This window comes from Dryobates pubescens, chromosome Z (assembly GCF_014839835.1).
Source record: "Dryobates pubescens isolate bDryPub1 chromosome Z, bDryPub1.pri, whole genome shotgun sequence".
In the NCBI taxonomy this organism is placed as follows: Eukaryota; Metazoa; Chordata; class Aves; order Piciformes; family Picidae; genus Dryobates; species Dryobates pubescens.
Window position 1 is genome coordinate 41,858,077 of NC_071657.1, and position 20,223 is coordinate 41,878,299.

The following is a 20,223-nucleotide window of genomic DNA, read 5'->3' on the forward strand; positions in this document are numbered from 1 at the left end:
GGGGTTCTTTCCTCTTCCATGGGTTAGAAGTAATGTATGCCAATGGCACAATATTAGTACATTCTTGGAACATGGAGAATTTTTCTATTTTCAAGACTTTCCATTAATTACGTGATATCGATTATGCTAAAAAAAGTAAACACAAGATGCAGTAATGATGGGAAGTGAAGAATTTCCTTAATACAAGTAACTACTATAAAATGGTCACTGACATAATCAGTGCATGTTATGAGTTTTCTGAGTACCTTGGTTTTTCAGGTACAGGATTTTACAAGATTTATTGTTGTAATCCTGTCAGACATTTATTCTCTCATTCAGGTTCATCCTAAAAAAAAATTCTAGAACTGAAATTTTCTGTATATTTATTTCAAATTGGGCATGGCTATCTGAACATTCTTTCACAGGCTCTTGTATTATATTAGAATTATAATTCATTCCCTTCAGGTTTCTATGACAGCAGAAACCCTGAAAGTGTTGTGTTTGTTTTACTTGTATTTTGGTCTCTGTGATATTGATTGTGCTTAGTCTTATTTGCTAATGTGGAAAGCCAGTTAAATGCAGCATGTGATGAGTATCTCATGAAAGAAACTGGTATGTCTGCATGAAAGTCATCTGTATGCATAAGCTGTAGCAGCACATGCTTGCATTTATGTTGCAAGCAGCTGGCTTGATTTTTCCAAGTACTCTTGTACACATGCATATGTCATTCATAATCTATTTGAGTTTTATTTCCATTCAAAATATCTTCACTTACATGGTATTCTCTCACAGTATTCAGATTCAGCAAAATTTGGGTTTGTGTTTAAAAAAAAAAAAAAAAAAGAAAAATGAGGACTTTCCAGTGTTGTGTTATGCTAGTCAGTTAAATGAGAATCTGTCAGATTATTGGCATAGAGGCAAAAAACCCAGGTGAGATGTTGCAGTGTGCCTGATGTAAGTGTAAGTAATAAACAATTCCATAAGTGACACCTCAGTTAAACACTTGGAAGAGTAACGTGTACATCATTTCTGCAAAAAGTTTGTTCAATTCAGACTAGTACCATGTGGTATACAGAGGTGAAAAAAGAAATTTCCTTTCTGTTTTAAGTCATCCAGAGGAGTGAGTGTCAGTGAACCAAATAAAAGGTTTAGTTGGCACACCGTATCACATGAATTCTAACTACAGAAAGCATTTGGTCAGCTACTTCAGTAGCTGCATATTAATTTTAAGGGAATTTATTAGTCAAATACTAATTAATAAATGGACTCTCATATGATGCAGTTCCGAGTCATAGCAAGAAGGAAAACTGAAATTATCCTAATTAGCCTTGTCACAGAATCCCAGCATGTTAGGGGTTGGAAGGGACCTCCTGCAATCATCTAGTTCAGCCCCTTCACCTAAAGCAGCCCGGACCCATCCTATTGACACCTGCCTTTTAGATGTTTACATGCATTGATAGGATACTCTCTCAGTCTTCACCAGGCTAAAGAGCCCCAGGTCTCTCAGGCTTTCCTTGAAGACAGATGCTGGTCAGAACCAGACACAGTACTTCAGAAGTCACCTTACCAGGGCAGAGCAAAGAGAGATGGGAACATCCCTTGACCTGCTGGTCATGCTTTTAGTAATGCATGCCAGGATACCATCAGCCTTGTTGGCCACAAGAGCACACTGTGGGTTAGGTTGTTTTCAACATTTGTGATTCTGCTAGCTACAGAAATTCTGAACTGCAAAAGCATTTCAGCTTCGCATTTGGCAAAAGAACCTTTATAACAATAAAATATTTAAACACATTTAGTTTCTGTTTTGGGAAATGTATACAGAGTAGGAGAACAAAACCTTCCATAACAGAATTTTCATCTTCAGGTGAAGAAATGGAACATAAAGTGTTTTAACTTCTCTTGATTTAATAAAAAAGTGTATGTCCTTCATAAGATTCTTTATTATACTGACTTTAAAAAAGTATCAATATGTCTTAAGACTGTAGTTACTGTTAATTTCATTTAACTGTTTAAAAAGTATGAAAAATAAAATAGTTTAATATTTTTAGTCTTGTAAATATTACAGTTTTTTAACATGTAACTAGCTTGAAATAGCAAGTGACCAATACATTAAGTAAGGTTATTACAAGTGTTACAACTATACTGCTTTTCCTGCACTGCCTTGTTACCCTGAGCCTAGTCAGTAATCAGGCAAGATGTTCAGCATTACTACAGCCAGCACAATTACTCCTCCTAAATAAGGCAAACTGTAGTTTTCCAATTTTTAAAACTCCTTTTGTGCATTACTTACTTAACATTTGTCCAGATTTAAATGACTGCTTTGGTGCCAGGTAGTAAATGCAACAGACTAAAATTTGTGAAGTTAAAAATAGGCAAGAGCTTTGAAGGATTTCTGCATAGTAAACTGAATTTTTTCCCCAATAAATAAGGCTTTTTTTCTTTAGCATAGAGAGAGATTAGAGGCTCATTTGCATGTTCTACATTTATGTAATTCTATATAGGCTTATCAATGAAAGGAATTAGTCCAAATTCCAAGGCAGAGGATCTGGTATTTAGTTTAAAAATCTCAAAACTGGTAGATTTTCTGGTTGGTTTAAGTTGTAAATCACTTTAATAGAGAAAAGTAATTTGCTTTAACTTCATCTGTAAGCATGGACCAATTAGTTTGTAGAGAATTAACAGCCTTAGATAAGTGAAATCTAAGTTTATTAAGGACATTTTTTAAAATGTTGGTCACCTTTTGAGAGACTGAATTTAACGAGGCCAAAATGAGGGCTTTTTGTGTTTAGCTTTTTTATTTTTGTAGCTTTTTGGAAAAGGCTTAGAGGCTGAGTGGCACGGTAACATTAAATGTACATGAATTTTATGCAAGTTAATTTAAAACTGAGATGGGATGAGCAAATGAAGAAATAAACCCTGAATTGCCAGCCATTTGTTCCTTTCAAAATCCTTACATCCATGCACATGTAAATTACTGAACTTTCTGTGACCAACTGAATGGTACAGAACTATGAATATGTGTAAGGTTTTTTTAATGGCTATTCACTGAATCACAGAATATATCTGCTTGGAAGAGACCTCAAAGGTCACCCAATCCAAGCCTCAACCCAGCACCAAAGTGTCAAAACTAGACCATGTACCTAAGCACCATGTCCCTAAGCACCAGGTCCACACCTGCTTTAACACCTCCAGGGATGGTGACTCCACCACTGCCCCAGACAGACCATTCCAGCATTTCATATCCCTTTCAGTGAAAAAATACTTCCTAATATCCAGGCTAAACCTCCCCTGGTGCAGCTTGTAACCGTTTGCTCTAGTCCTGTTGCTTGTCCTCAAGAAGAGGCTGGCCCCCTCCTTGATCCAACCTGCCTTCAGGTAGTTCTAGAGAATAAGGTTACCCATCAGCCACCTCTTCTCTAGACTGAACAACCCTGGCTCCCTCAGATACTGCTCATATGTCATGTGTTCCAGGCTGTCACAAGCCTCACTGTCCTTCTCTGGACACACTCCATCACTTCAATATCCTTCCTGTAGTGAGGGGCTCAGAACTGTATGCAGTGCTCAAGGTCTGGCCTCACCAGTGCTGAGTACAGGGGGATGATCACCTTCCTGTTCCTGCTGGCCACAGTGTTTCTAGTACACGCCAGGATGCCACTTGCTTTCTTGGCCACATGGGTGCACTGCTGACACATGTTCAATTGACTATCAGCCAATACCTGCAGGTCCCTCTCCAAGTCGCATCTTCCCAACCACACATCCCCAAGTCTGTGGCTTACCATGGGGTTGTTGTGACCCAGGTGGAGGACCTGGCACTTGGCCTTGTTGAACGTCATACAGTTAGGCTTGCCACATCGATCTGACCTATCCAGATCCCATTACAAACCTTCCCTACCTTCCAGCAGATTGGCAGAGCCAGCTTGGTGTCACCTGCAAACTTCCTGAGGGTGCACTCAATCCTCATCCAGATCATTAATAAAGATGTTGAAGAAGAGGACAGGCCCCAGTACTGAACCCTGGGTGACACCACTAGTGATGGGGCACCAGCCAATTTTTTTCCTTTAGCTTTGAGCTTTTGTTCAGTTAAAATTGCTACAGCATAGTTTCTTATTTTAGAATTTTCTGATTGCTGTCTAGGATTCACTGCAGCTGCTGATTGTCTTAGGCTTGTGTCTTAGCCTAAAAAGGTTCTCTGGTGCCTGCTCTATGTACAAACTACAAAGGTTAAGTATCTCCTAGCCTGTGGTAGGTTTTCAGCAGTGATTTTATAGTTCGCAGCAAATGTTTTTCCCTCCATTACATCCTTACAGTTACTCCTGAGACTATGTCTTGCAAGTGAAATGGGAAGCAGGGGTGTGGGGTGCGGATGTTTATTGGAGCAGATGGGTTGCACAGGTGACCTGAAGATTTGGGGCATTGTTTCCCTTTTCAGTTCTCCTTTCAGTTAAAAGTTCAATTGTATCTGAAGCCTCTAAAACTCTTTTGTTGCTGTGTGTTAAGGTCTGTTGTCTGCCTTGTTTCAAAGCACTGATGCCCTGGTGCTTTGTGAATGGGGATACATATTTCATCTGCCTAGATGGTACCTCAGTTTAAGATCTCAGGAAAACACACAAACTTTGAGTAAACTGAAAGAACTGCAAAGCACAGCATGATGCTATTGTACACATTGAATTATAGTGAGACAGCTCCAGTTTCACATAACTGCAAAGAAATTATTTTCTATTCACCTTCAATTTGGGTATACGTACCTATATAGAAAGTCTGCATTAGGAATACCTGAATTATGCTGAACAAATTAATTTCTGAAAGGAAAGAGTGATGGATTTCCTAACATGTAGAAGGCATTTTAAGATTTTTTAAAATTTGGACAGTATTGTCCAAATGTCTCAATAGAAGCCAGAGCAGCCCAGACCAACCTCTTCCAAATAGCATTTAAGCAGTCTATGTTTGGCAAAAACTAATCCTTGTAGCTAGTGCTCTGTAACTTTTGAAATTTTGTTCATGCCTTTAATCACTGTAAGTCTATTTTTATATAAAACAGACATCAAAATAAACATTTCTGTATTTTTAACTTTAAGTGAAATCCAAATTTGTGTCCCTTAATTGGGGAGTTTCTAAGACAAACACAAGAAGGATCTGACTTTTTAGTTTGCTTACTGAATCCTTTGCTGTTTAGTGTGAAAATCAGATTTACATTATTCAAAAACTATCTATTTTTCTTAAAAACAATGTGTTACAGCATCAACAATGGTAATGTTACCCTTTTATCTCATTCAGATTTAGACATCTATTTCCTATTCATGCCTATAGTATTTGGATTAGGATAATACCACTACCCAGAACTAATGCATGTGTTTGCCATAAGAAATGTCATAGGCAAAGTTCACTGAACTAATGTTTTATTTGCTTCTTGTTCCTGTTTATCTAGCTTCCTTGTTTTTATTTTCTTAGTCTTAAAAAACTTTAAAAAAAAAAAGTCATGGATCAGCCACTTCTGATCTGTAGCTGTTTTAGTGATTCATAGTCTTGATTTTGCATTTTTTGCAAAAAAAACGTAAATACTTAAATTTGCCTGCTTATTTAGGACATTAGTTATACATTTCAGCAGTCTTTCAATGTGCAAAGTATTCACAGATCTCCTAAAAAAAGTTTGTGTTTGTATCCTTATAAGGAGGGGGAAATAATGGAATACATCAGTTTTTAAGTTTCTGTCATGCTGTATGTAGCAGGATGTCAGTGCTTGTGCATGCTTTAATGAAACTATGTTTCAAATTAAAGTGCAATGCATTACTGGAAATACTGCATGTAGGAAAATGTCCCAACAGTCTATACCAAATGCCAGTTAACCATGGAGTTTTTTTAATAGATAAGCTACATAAATTTATGTCTCTTGTTTGTTTTTCTCTTTCATCAGATTTTCACATAGAAGAGGTTCTGGAGTGGCCTGGCTTAGACCTCATATTAGGCCAAGTTTCTGGGTTGGCGCTGGATACTGAAAATAACCTAGTTATCTTCCACAGAGGTGATCACGTTTGGGATGAAAAGTAAGTAGATACTCTGCCACAGTGGTGAGTGTTATTTGTATGTCTTCTCCAGAAAAGACAGACTGCAGTTGTTTTTTTCATTTAATTCTTTGTCCGAAAGTGCCTTTGAGAGACTTCTAATAGAACTGGTATTTCAAGATGATGGGCTTGCTTCATCTTTAGACCATAATAATGTTTCCAGAGAACAAGAATATAGTACATTAGGCCCTTAAACTGTATGAACGTGTTAGTATGATATTCAAGGAGATTTAGTTATCTCTGCTTTTCCATGTTTTTTTCAGCAGGACAAATTGGCCTGGGAGAAGGATTTTTTATTATGGCATGCTACTATTTACACCTAGGTTTTAAGACATGCAAAGCTAGTTCCAGAGTATCATCACTCTTTTTTTTTTTTTGTTTATGCCCACTGAACGAAACCAGGTTATTGCAAGTTGCTCTCTAAACCAGTCTTCATTCTACTAATTTGATAAAATATACTATATTTAGTGTCACCGAGAACAAGAGTGCAAACTTCAGAATGACCATTTTTCTAGTGTTTCTATTATTTTAAGAACATAAGATTCCAAATAACAGTTTGTGTCCTCATTTGTGTAGCATCTTTGTGTCTTGGAGATTTAAAATAGAATCACAGAATCACCAAGGTTGTAAGAGACCTCAAAGATCACCAAGTCCAACCTGTCACCACAGACCCCATGACTAAACCACAGCACCAAGTGCCACGTCCAATCCCCTCTTGAACACCTCCAGGGATGGTGACTCCACCACCTCCCTGGGCAGCCCATTCCAATGGCGAACAACTCTCAGTGAAGAACTTTCTCCTCACCTCGAGCCTAAACTTCCCCATGTGCAGGTTGAGACTGTGTCCTCTTGTTCTGGTGCTGGTTGCTTGAGAGAAGAGACCAGCTCTCTTCTGGCTACAACAACCCTTCAGGTAGTTGTAGACAGCAATAAGGATCTTCTCTGAGCCTCCTCGTCTCCAGGCTAAACAATCACAGCTCCCTCAGCCTCTCCTCGTAGGGCTTGTGCTCAAGGCCTCTCCCCAGCCTTGTTGTCCTTCTCTGGACAAATAACACATCTGATTAGGTGGGCACTTGGAAAAAAATCCATGAGATTGTAACAGAACACTGAAAGGCACTAGTATTAGCCAGGAACAGAATGTTTTGTAGTACCATTTTTAAATGTGCCTTTTTGACCTTCTTCTCTCTCTGTTTTTGTTTTCTATGTATATACTTAGAACAGTAGGGTTTTTTTCAACTCCTGGTGAATTCATTCTAAGATAACATAGTTTCTGAAAATTAATGGGGGCAGCTTTCTCAACCTTATAATAATATGGTTAGAGTACACTTTCATGAAAGTAAGCTTGCCGTGGTTTTAGCTATATACTTTAATACAACAGATAAGGCAGTCATCTGTGTTTTGTCCATTATAGCAGTGATCTCTCCAGCTGGACTGTATAAATACAGACTATAAAATTTTAAAAGATGACTCATGTCACCACTTGTATGATTAAGGCTTCAAGTAAAAGCTGATATTGATTTGGATTATTCATCCTACGCATGAACATAAGTGCTGTTCTTCGTATCATTGAAGAAAGCAGGCTTGCAGTTGTATTCATTTTGTACTTCTGAAATATGTATATTTGAGTGCCAGCTGATGTATACCCACAACTCAGAGCACAAAACTGGAATTTGAGACCAGGCAGTATTTGGAGAACATGCATATTTTAAACAAAACACAGGGCCACTAGTATTCCCTAAAACTGCAAATGAGCATATGAATCAGCCATGTCTAGAGACAGTTTTTGCGTCAACTTTCCTGTGATGTGAGTACAAACTATCACAGAGAAGACCTTCCAGATTATCAGGTCTGATCATTATCTAACTCTGCCAGGGCCATAACTACACCATCTCCTTGAGCACCATATCTAGATGACTTTTAAATACATCCAGGGATGGTGATTCAACCAATTCCATGGCCAGCCTGTTCCAGTCCTTGATAACCCTTTTTTTACAGAAGTTTTCCTGAATATCTAACCTAAGAAGGTGAGGAACTATGTGGGACCTCTCCATAAGGAAAATGGAGACTTGATCATGACAGATATGGAGAAGGCTGAGGTACTCAGTGACTACTTTGCTTCAATATTCACCAGCAAATGCTCTAGCTGCACTGCCTAAGCTCCAGAATACACAGGTGGGGAGTGGGAAAAGGAAAATCCACCCCACCATAAGTGAAGATCAGGTTTGAGACCATCTAAAGAACCTGAAGATAGGCCAGTCCAGATTCCCAAAAAGATCCACCCACAGGTCCTGAGGAAGCTGGCAGATGAAGTTACCAAACCGCTGTCTGTCATATTCAAAAATTCATGGCAATCTAGTGAAGTCCCTGACTGAAAAAGGGGAAACAAACCTCATCTTCAAAAAAGTAAAAAAGGAAGACCCTGGAAAGTATAGGCCAGTCAGTCTCACCTCTGCCTGCCAAGATCATGGAACAGATTCTCTGGACATCTCTGGTAAGGCATACAGAAAATGAAGAAAACGTAGTTGGTGGTAACCAACATGGCTTGACTAAGGACAGATCATGCCTGACAAATTTGGTGGCTTTCGTTGATGGAGTTACAGCATCAGTGGGTAAGGCAAGAGCAACTGATGTCATCTTCCTAGAACTGTGTAAAGCATCTGACACCATCCTGCATGACATGCTGGTCACCAAATTGGAAAAGAATTGACTTGAGGGATGGACCATTTGCTGTATAAGGAATTGGCTGGATGGCTGCACTCTGAGTTGTGTTCTATGGCTCAGTGTCCAAAAGGAGACCAGTGACAGGTGGCATCCCCCAGGAATCCAGTGTTGTGTAACATTTTTGTCAGTGATATGGGCAGTGGAACTGATTCCACCCTCAGCAAGTTTGTGGATGACACCAATCTGTGTGGTTATCATTCTGAAGGGAAGGGATGCCATCCAGAAAGACTTTGACAAACTGGAGAGATGGGCCCAAGCCAACCTCAAAAAGTTCAAAAAGGCCAAGTGCAAGGTCCTACACCTGGGTGGGGGCAGTCCTGAGCACAAATACAGGCTGGGTGAGTGGCTCAAGAGCAGTTTTGAAGAGAAGGACTTAGGGGTGCCAGTTGATGAAAAACTCAACATGAGCCAGCAATGTGTGCTTGTAGCCTAGAAGGATAAACCGTACCCTGTGCTGGCTCAAAAGAAGCATGTCCAGCAGGATTCTCCCTCTCTACTCTGCTCTCATGAGACCCCACCTGGAGTACTGCATCCAGTTCTGGTGCTCCCAGAATAAGAGGGACATTGAACTGTTAGTGTAGATTCAGAGGAGGGCCACAGATACAACCAGAGGGCTGGAGCACAGGCTGTAAGATCTGGGACTGTTCAGACTGAAGAGGAGGCTCCAGGAACACCTTCGAGCAGTCTGCCAGTACCTGAAGGGGACCAACAAGAAAGCCAGGAAGGAAATGTTTTACAATGGTTTGCAGTGATAGGACAAGAGGGAAGCTTTAAGCTGGAAGAAGGTAGATTTAGACTGGATATTAGGAAGAAATTCTTTACAATGAGAGTGGTGAGCCACTGGAACTCTGGGTTACGTCATGGATGGCTCCCTCCATGGAGGTGTTCAAAGCCAGGCTGGATGAGGCCTTGAGCAACATGGTCTAGTGGAAGGTGTCCATGCCTGTGGCAGGAGGGCTGTAAGTAGATGATCGTTAAGGTCCCTTCCAACCCAAACCATTGTATGAATCTATGATCTGTGCTGTGCTTACAGGGCAAGTTCAGTGTGATTTAACGGATGTGCAAAAGCATTTTATGCAATGGCAAGCCCTATAATCCGGTACCAGCTTTTCAGTGGCTATAGCATTTGTTCTGTGCATTTTTTAAAAAAATTTTTTTTAAGTAAGTTAGGTTCTTCTACAAAATGTCTCCTCAGTTTCAGAATTGCCTTTGCTACATGTAGCATGTGCTGTTCAGAATGAAAAAAACCAGAATTATTCAGCTTGCTAAGCAATTAATCAGTTTGGAGTTATTTTGCACTTTGTGAAGAAATTTGTAGAAGACATAATGATGCATTCTTAGCCATCTAGGCAGCATAATTTAGGTCAAGCACAACACTGCAACAGTCGTAGGTATTGGTCAAGAATAGAGCTCAGGGTTGTGCCTTCAGGAGTTATGAGATCAGGTGGCTTGTCTAAATTTCATGTGTAGACCACCAGAAGGAGATTAAATTTATCAATAATTTTTATTAGTGTGAAGTGGCCAGCTGAAAAGTAGAAAAATAGTTGGGGAATTACTTAGCATTTGAAATTAGAAGTAGTGATACGCAGCATATTTTAGTTGTCCATTGATACCAAAATGAAGAATTTGTTAAGAAACTATACTGCAGAGCAATATAACATACAATAGTAAGGTCTTCAGTTATTTTGTTCGATTGTTTCCGGTCTTGCCTTTTTTTAAACAATAGTCAGCAATGTTTATGTCTTCATTTAACAATTTAAACAAAGGAATACTGACTGACAGGGAAATTGGTCTCAAACATTGGGAAGAGTGACCATGATTCTGTAGCATGCAAATCTTCCCCCTAGAAAAGGAAATTTGACAGGAAGAAAATGCATGAAAGATCACTCCCACAAATTTGTTTCGAAGTTCACTAGGCTTCCTTTGCATGCAATGCCATATGGCCTCTTTATCTACACTAAAAACATGTTCCTGAAAGAGCTGGGTAGTTGTTAGCAGGGCATACTTCATAGTCTGGACAAGCACTGGACCAAAGTCAATATTATTTTTGATAAGTTGTCTACATAGGCAGTTCTCCAGAGCTGTAATCTTGTTTTCTGTGTTGTTGGGTTTTTTTCTACAATACCTACTGTCACTTAGACTGTTAGGCTGTGCTGATTAATAATAACATTAGTTCAGTCTGTCCATTTGGTTCTACAGTTATGGTCATCCATATTCAGAGCAAGTCCTTACAAGCATTAGACAGATTTTTAAATAAAAATTTCAAAACCAAGAGAACTTGTGCAAGACTACTGTTGGTAATGGTACAGAATAAAACAACACATGCTGAACCATGGTCAAACAAGCACATTGTCCTGAAGGGACAAAAGCCTCAAAAATGCCCCAAACCAGACAATGGGGCAGGAGCCAGGAGGTCTGTTTTTCAGGAGATTGCCCAGGCTTGTCTGAACATGCCCTGGGGTCCAAGTGGGACAGGTGTTTGTGCCTTTGTCCACGTTTAGAGAAAACTGATTCTATAGGTTAAAGTATCAGGTTTCTATGTCTTAATCTTTGTTGCCATTGGCCATCATTGTCTCAGGAAATCTATAAATACCAGCCCAAAGAGTGAGTGCCTTGCCTTGTCTTGTCTAAGATCTGGGAGAAGCAACGAGCCTGCAAGCCCAAGAAGCCAAGCCTTGCTTGCCTTGCAATTTGGAATCCAGGCTGTGGTTCAGTTTACCCAGAAAGACTGCAAGGCCCCTCACTGTAAAGCGTTGTAAAGCCCAGGAGCAAACAGATGTCTTGCTGGGCTGAGAGATGAACCCCAGAGGAGCCAAGACCCTGGGACAGTTTTGTTTTATTGGAAGAAGCAACAAGAACCTCTGCAAAGATTGCAGCTGAAGAACCTCTCCAAAACAGGCAAAGCTACAAAGCTGACAAGCCCCGCAAGCCTTGGCAGCAACTTCTTTTCTACAAAGCTTTCGGCTATAAAGCCTTCAGAGATAAACCCTATATATGCCTCAGCAACAAGCTGCAGAATCCAACAGAAAGTGAAACTGTGTTCCTGCAGCTTTCACCTGTTTGACACTGTGGTGAAGGCATATTATGCCCAGATACTGAATCTCGTCCCAGCATGTGGGCAAGCTCCCCCTCCTTTAGGAGGAAGACAAAAGCCAAGGCATTATCCAGGCCAGCACGCACCCAGCGCATGCTGTGCTTGTGCAAACACCAAATATGGGAGAATTCTAGCTTCATGCTTTCCCATAGGCTGAAGCTAGTTGTTTATGAGAGTGCCCATTGGTCAAACCCAGCCTCGAGGGACCCTGTAAGTATTACCCCAGCTGGTAATACCGTTGCCCTCCTCTTCCACTTTGTTTCTGTGCTGGCTCGAGAGTGTAACCCTTCGAGCAGCGGCCTCTGCCATTGAGCTCGTTGTCTAGCTTCTGTCATACATGCACGCATACTAAAAGCCTCCGCATCGTTAGACGCAGTTGGAAGATTATTTCCACAGAGGAGGACGCTGCGCTGAGCTGAGGAGCCAGCGTCACCACAGCCAGTCGTATCGACCGGGAGAGCCGCACCATGCCACCGGAGGACTGGATTAACCCCCGAGGGTAAGATCTGCCCAGTTGCCGGGGAGAAAGGACTTGACCAAGTCTGGTAGTCCGCACAGTTGCCTAGCCCTGCTATAGTGGGAGAGAAGAGCGCCACGTGTGCTGCTCTGAGCCCTGTTAAATCTCAGGACAAGCCAAAGCATCGTTCGTGCTTATACTGCACCTGAACCCAGGACCACTTCGAGGGTCCTGCTGTTCCTTTAAGCTCAGTAAACGAGAGGAGCCGCCGCCTGACGCAGCCACATTCTCTCTCCAAGGCTGCATCCCTCAGCCCCGGGAATCTGCTGGCAACCGTCGCCCCGCCATGCTGTGCGAGTCGACTCTGAGGGCCGACTCCGTCCCGGGAACAGCCCTACCAGCCCCACGGGCTGGCCCTGCAGCTTCGTTGCTACTGTGTTCCCCAAGTCAGCCTGCCAGCAATCGTCGTCCCGCCCTGCCGTGCGAGCCTGACCCTGCGGCCCGGCCCCGACCAGGACCAAGCTTTGTCTTCAACTCGATCAGAAGCCGCCCGAGTTCCGCCGAGTCGCCATCTAGTGACCAAGCGGCGGAACTGCACCCTTCTTGTATATAAATACAGAAATAATTTGTAATTAGTTCAGTTAAGTTCTAATCATAATACTAAGCCATTTGTGGAATCTATTTCACGAACGTGCACTAGAACACATATATAAGTTGGTGATTCATAGGTTATTGATAATTCTATAATTAATAAAACTAATATTTTCATAATTCATATTTCATAATCCATAAATTAATAACCTCTTCACCACAGACACCATTTTGGTTTTGTTTAAATCCCCACGTGTGCTGCATGGTACCATCATCTGTGGATTATAAATGTTGTAACTGAATGCACTAGACTAAAGTGATTTGCAATGAGTAATCTACAAAACTTTATAAGCATCTATTAAAAGATTCATCACCCTATAGAATTCTAGAGTCCCCCCACCTTGTGGGCAAAGCTGGCATGTTGCCAATGTTCTTCTCTGTTTTTTGGTTTTTTTCCTTTTCAGTTTAAATTACTGTTTGTTGTTTCTGGATTTTTGCTAATGTTTAAATTGTTACATGTTCCTGCTGGTGAGGTATCTGATCCACAACTGAATATTTCGAACCAGTAAATAGGTTTTATTAATATTTTCCATGGGATATTTTTATTAATAAAATTACTGATACTTTTATTAATTTTTCTTCCTATTAAATATATATAATAACCACACTTTCATAACACACATACACTTCACTAGGCCATTGTGTGCCAGTACCCTGTATCTCCATAAAGCATCCTGGCACAATGTTTGGGTGACTTAGTAGAGTTTTAATAAGTAGTAAATATCACTTTGTGTGGAATCGTAGAATCATAGAAACAGAAAGGTTGGAAGATACCTCAAAGATCATCCAAGTCCAACCTGTCACCCAAGAAATCTTTCATTGTGAAAAGGATTTATTGATTTCTATCAGAAATTAAATAGTCACAGATAGTTACCACACATAATGGCAGTAACTAAATATTATTTTGTAATTGTAGCCTGACTAGAAACTTAAATACATCCATAGATTTTTCTGATGTATATGAATGAAGCATTATTTTCCACATTAAAAATTCTAGCCTTATAAATGTTTAATGTTGCAAAGAGAGGAGGCTGCTAGGACTGTACAATATACGCTTCTAATAACTATTAATAACCTTCTCTGTGACTACTAAATATATTCTATTTTACTAAGTTGTATCAATTGTAGCCAGATTTGTTTGGGGATTAACAAATGAAATGCAAAGGCTGTTGATGTAGTCTACCTGGACTTCAGCAAGGCCTTTGACACTGTCCCCCACAGCAAACTCCTGACCAAGCTGGCAGTCTGTGGCTTGGACAGCAGCACTCTGTGCTGGGTTAGGAGCTGGCTGGAGGGCCATGCCCAGAGAGTAGTGGTGAATGGTGCCACATCCAGCTGGCAGCCAGTCACTAGTGGTGTCCCTCAGGGATCAGTTCTGAGGCCCATCATGTTCAATATCTTTATTGATGATCTGGATGAGGAGATAGAGTCAGTCATCAGTAAATTTGCAGATGACACCAAGCTTGGGGCAGGTGTTGATCTGTTAGAGGGTAAAAGGGCTCTCCAGATGCTTGACAGGCTGGACAGATAGGCAGAGTCCAAGAGTATGGCATTCAACAAGTCCAAGTGCTGGGTGCTACACTTGGGTCACAACAACCCCATGCAGTGCTACAGGCTGGGTTTGGAGTGGCTGGAGAGCAGCCAAACAGAAAGGGACCTGGGGGTCCTGGTTGATAGTAGGCTGAACATGAGGCAGCAGTGTGCCCAGGTGGCAAAGAAGGCCAATGGCATCCTCGCCTGCATCGGGAATAGTGTGCCCAGCAGGAGCAGGGAAGTCATTGTTGCCCTGTACTCAGCACTGGTTATGCCACAGCTTGAGTCCTGTCTCCAGTTCTGGGCCCCTCAATTTAAGAAGGACATTGAGACTCTTGAACGTGCCCTGAGAAGGGCAACGAGGCTGGTGAGTGGCCTCAAGCACAAGCCCTGTGAGGAGAGGCTGAGGGAGCTGGGATTGTTTAGCCTGGAGAAGAGGAGGCTCAGGGGAGGCCTTATTGCTGTCTACAACTCCCTGAAGGGAGGTTGTAGCCAGGTGGTGGTTGGTCTCTTCTCCCAGGCAATAAGCTGCTGAACAAGGGGACACAGTCTCAAGCTGCACCAGCGGAGTTTTAGGCTTGTGGTAAGGAGAAGGTTCTTCAGAGAGAGTTTTTAGCCATTGGAATGTGCTGCCCGGGGAGGTGGTGGAGTCACTGTCCCTGGAGGTGTTCAAGAGGGGTTTGGATGTGGCACTTGGTGCCATGGTTTAGTCGTCATGAGGTGTTGGGTGACAGGTTGGACTTGATGATCTTTGAGGTCTTTTCCAACCTTACTGATTCTATGATTCTATGATTCTATGAAATGGGTTTTAAAAAGGCATTTTAAAAGGTGGGATGGAGGAATATGTCTTGTATTCATACAGTTTTCACCCACAATCAAATACCATTTTCTAACACTAATAATTAAATTTTGTCCTAAAATTCACTCTATTTACCTTCACTAAATGGTGAATTTATATTTCAACAGGTTAGGATAATAGCCAACTTCTCTGTAGGGTACAGGCAACTACATATTTTATTCTTTGTTAAGCAGATGGTAATTTTATACCTAGTAAATGTCTTCTGGAAAGTTAATCCTGGTTCTTAATGTCTGCAGTAGTGACATGTTTGAATGTTGTTTATTAGTATATTCCATGTACCCTGAAAATTGAGCATCAAATTGTGGGGGTAGGAGAAAAGCACATCATATCCTAGTCTTCCACAAGCACATTCTTGAGAAGGATAAGAACCTTAAGACCTGAATCTTACAATAATAATCTTGAGGAAAATATTGAGTTGTATTTGAGAAAAATAACTTTAAGTAAAAAGTTTTTGAAAAGAGTAAAAAAAAAAATTTGCACTTACCTAGATCATGGTTCCAGTATTCTAAAATATACCTCTTACTCTCAGTTCTATTTATTGCAGCTGTTTGCTCTACCTTGTTTCACACAATGAACTCTTTGGAGTAGACAGTATGCAAACATGTTAACCAAAGGAAGAAAGGTCTTCCAATACTATCCAAACTAGTTGAACTATTTTTACTAAGAAAAAAAGATTAGTGTACAGTTATACGCTGCATTCTGTTTTATTAAAATAGATTAAAACAAGAATGGGATTGGGGGGCAGGGGAAGGACAAAAAAAAAAGACATGCAAACATGCACACATTGCCTTAAGCAGAACAAAATATACCTGCTACCTCACAACTGGCAGTTATGCTCTGGTGATTAGCTGTGTTTTTATTTAGGCTACCCTGTTTGATTTCAAATTTCTGATTTGCCACAGCAAAGAAGAAACAAACAAACCAAAACACAACAAAAAACAGAAGGTTTTTTGCTGTCTTACTTTAGAACTGTCCTAAGTGTTGCTCTGTTGGTTTGGTGTTCCCTGAGTTTGAAAGTCAAAACCTTGGTAAGAAAGGCAGACAATGAACACTCTAACGCTATGATCATGCAGTAATATAATAAGGCTTTTTTAATGGGGGGAGTAAAAGTCACTAACCCTGCACTGGAATTAAACTACAAAACTCAGTGTTAATATACATATGTATTGTTGATCAGTGGAACTTACTAATGCTGCCTTTCTATTCTAATATTCTTGTGTAGTTCCTTTGACAGCAAATTTGTTTATCAGCAAAGAGGACTTGGACCAATTGAACAGAACACAATCCTTGTCCTGAATCCAAGTAATGCACAACTGCTTCATTCCACAGGCAAAAGTCTGTAAGTTATCTTTTGCTTTTAGCAATAGAATTAACATTTCTGTATATTTTACTCCAAAAAGTCCAATCCTCACATATGTTGAATACTACATTATGTGATCATAGCCTCAGAATTTATTTAAATTAATAAGTAAATAATTTACAAAATCAACAATTAGTGAAAGTAATCTCCTCTGCTTTCTAGCAATTCGTACAATTTCATCTACCAGACAAATTAACAGAAATGCAGAGCTCATGAGTGTTGTGTGTTGTCAGCGGTCAACTGAATTTAAGAGCTGAGATGTTCTTTGTTAAGCAAAGTCTATTCTGTGATGCTATTTCATTAAATACTACAGGTAGCTAGTATGTACAGCATTTGTTGATCTGTAGATAAAAAGTGAAATTTTCACACCTGAGCTGTTCTACCCCAAAGATGTTTTTAATCTGATTCTTCTACATTTCTGCTTGCAGATTTTATTTACCACATGGTTTGAGTATAGATAAAAATGGTAACTACTGGGTTACTGATGTAGCTCTTCATCAGGTATGTTTTTGAAGCTTTAACAGCAGGACCTTAGTGTTTTGCCAGAAATAAAAGGTTTTGTTTTCCTAGAGATTTGGCATAAATTATTTAACTAGACCAGTTAAGATAAATATTAAGAATATGCCTATAGAAATTGAGCCCTGTGGCCTTCATGGAATATAGTTGTGTTGAATAATTTGCTACATAGACATAATATTCTGTTTTAAAACAATTATTCTTCTGAAAAAGAAAAGACTTTTTTGATCCATCATTCCTTATCAGTTCTCCTATGTAGTTGAAGCCATAATATGAAATTAATTTGTTTGCTGTAATCACAGGAAATTTATATGTTGGGCAGAAATCTCCTAGAATCAACACTGTTGAAAAACTGGTAATAGGTGTCATAGTCAATATCTTAACATTATGGCTAGTATATGAATTTATTTTATACACAGTAATAGATACTTTTCCATAAGCAGTCTTCCCTCTTACAGTTCACCTTCCATAATTTGAAACCTCTTCTTTTTTTTTCTATTGCCTGGAAAAAAAGGTTTTCAAACTGGGAGCAGATGACAAAGAACCATTACTGACCTTAGGAGTGGCTTTGCAACCAGGCAGTGACAGAAATCATTTCTGTCAACCAACTGATGTGGCTGTAGATCCAATCACTGGAAATATTTATGTCTCTGATGGCTACTGTAACAGTCGAATCATTCAGTTCTCTCCAAATGGATTGTACTTGATGCAGTGGGGAGAAGGCACAGGTCAGAGCTCTTGGTACTTTACACATACTGCTGTTACTGTGGACTCATTGTAAACCATGAGATCGCTGATGTTACTATTACATTTATTTATAAATTTCTATTACTGGCCCTAGCTGTATTTCAGCCTTTTCTCTATTCATGCAGCTACTTGTAGTAGTTATATATTCACTAAAAACAAAAAAAAAATGAAATTTGTTAGCATGCTTTCAGTAGAAGTATTGGTATGTCATATCTTACAAAGAAAATGTTCTGACTTTAAAAAAACCCTTCATTATATTATTGAACATTTAATCAAATAGTATAAGCCCTTACCAATTCTGCAAGATTTATGCCATGATCCCACCTACTTTGAGTTCTGTGAATAATTACATTTCAGATTTATGCACCAGACATTAAACTATGCCAAATATTGCCAGGAAATGGTGAATTCATAAATTTAGGATTTACAAGGACTACACAAAAGACTACCACAGTTTACATAGCTAACTAAGAGAAGAAAGCAAGTTGTTTTATTCTTACACGATGTTGTATTGCATTATGTGCCACACTGCCATTTCTGTATATTTTAACCCAAACATGGATATTTTGTTTTGCAGAGACTTTTTCAGGCAGAGCCAGACCTGGACAATTTCATATTCCTCACAGCTTAGCCCTCATTCCTGAATTCCATCAGCTATGCGTTGCAGACAGGGAAAATGGCCGCATTCAGTGTTTCAGGTTAGAAACTGGGGAGTTCATAAGAGAGATCAAGCACAAATCATTTGGAAGAGAGTTGTTTGCAGTTTCTTATGTTCCAGGTAATACTTTCTTTCCTCTTCTATGTGGCAGTACACAGTATTATTTCATAAAGGCTGCTGTGATGTTACCTTAGGTGAGATATTTATTCCATTTCGAAGTAGATTTGATGTAATGGAATATTTTAGAATTGTCCTGGTTTCCTACTTGCAGGATGAGGGAAGCTTGCCTGTAATCTGTGCTTCTGAGAAGTAACTCTCTAAATGCAATAGCAACAAGGAGATGGTCTTTCTAGTAACCACATAGTCTATAATCTGGTAATGTTTTAAAATACTTTTTTCAAGCTCCATTGAAGTCAGCAAAATAAAGATGTTCCAAACTATCGAGAAAATTTTCAGTTTCATAAATAATCTGAAAGCAAACATTTTGACAGAGTTGTGGGTTTTAATATTGCAATGTAGTTAACAATTACTGTATTAAGACTATTGCTTAGATTTTTAATAATGATACTGACGGTAAACATAACGAACTGGACAATGAACTCTGGCTTGTCAGGCTTCTGACTCTGTAACTGGTACTTCATACTTATAACTCTGTCTCTGACAGCAGCAGCAAGAGAGGCATTCTTAAATAGAATGTGTAAGCCTGGCTACATTTTTGGTCTATACCTTTCCTAGTCCCCATGCGTCCACAAGCATTTTAAGAGTGTTAGAAGGCCTTTACCTCTTCTTCCTAGTGACTTTCTACAGACCTATTGCCTGTGAGTTTTCCTAGCCTGATTGTGAGCTGATTTGTATCGTCTGCCTTCTTGATCTTCTGCAGTTATGAGCTCCAGAAGTTTACTACCCACTTTATTTTTTTAGTTTAAAAAACTGACCTAGTTTCACAGAGTACTTCTCAGTCTCAGTATTTTGGGAATTGGTGAATTTTGGAAATTCCATACTCACCATATCTGTTGCCTCTCAGCCATCTCCTCCAAACCAAAGAACCCATTGCATCTTAGCCTCTCCATCTGCCATTTAACTACATCAGCCCCTTGACTACTGTAGTTGCCTTTCTGTGCTAGCATTTTTATTAGCACCTTCCTGAGATGCAGAGAGTAAACCAACTCTCAATATTCACGATGAAGGCATGCTAAGTTTTTGCATAGTGGCAAATCTGTCCTCTGCAATCCTAATTCTCTTCCTGATGATGCCTGACATTCTGTAAAAGTTTTGTCTTGTCACCATGAATGGAGTCAAAGCGTGGGTGTTTGCTAGGTTACTCAGCTTGTCCTGAGGTCTGTAACTATACATTTATCTTCCTTCTCAAGTTGAGTGAATGCCATCCAAATCATTAACCTCCAACTAGTCTGGCATGTTTTGTCCACCTGCTTCCAGCCGAGCTAGCTCCTCTGACCTCTTTGATATGAAAAATTGAGTGTCAGAATCTCCCCAACATGTTCAACAGAAATAAAATGACTAAAAATGAGCTTCTCTGCTACAGCATGTCACCCTTAAGTCCCCCTTTCACAACTTTTTGTCTTCTTGTA

At 39.9% G+C, this 20,223-nt stretch overlaps 1 protein-coding gene across 1 annotated transcript in view; it reads left to right on the forward strand.

Annotated features, from left to right (window-relative positions):
• Positions 1-20,223, forward strand: part of PAM (peptidylglycine alpha-amidating monooxygenase) — an 88,601-nt gene that overhangs the window by 58,902 nt on the left and 9,476 nt on the right. The window contains exons 15-19 of the mRNA XM_054179011.1: positions 5,891-6,020; positions 16,576-16,692; positions 17,142-17,214; positions 17,744-17,957; positions 18,554-18,754. Coding sequence (XP_054034986.1) covers positions 5,891-6,020; positions 16,576-16,692; positions 17,142-17,214; positions 17,744-17,957; positions 18,554-18,754 — 735 coding nt within the window. The remainder of the gene's footprint in view (positions 1-5,890; positions 6,021-16,575; positions 16,693-17,141; positions 17,215-17,743; positions 17,958-18,553; positions 18,755-20,223) is intronic.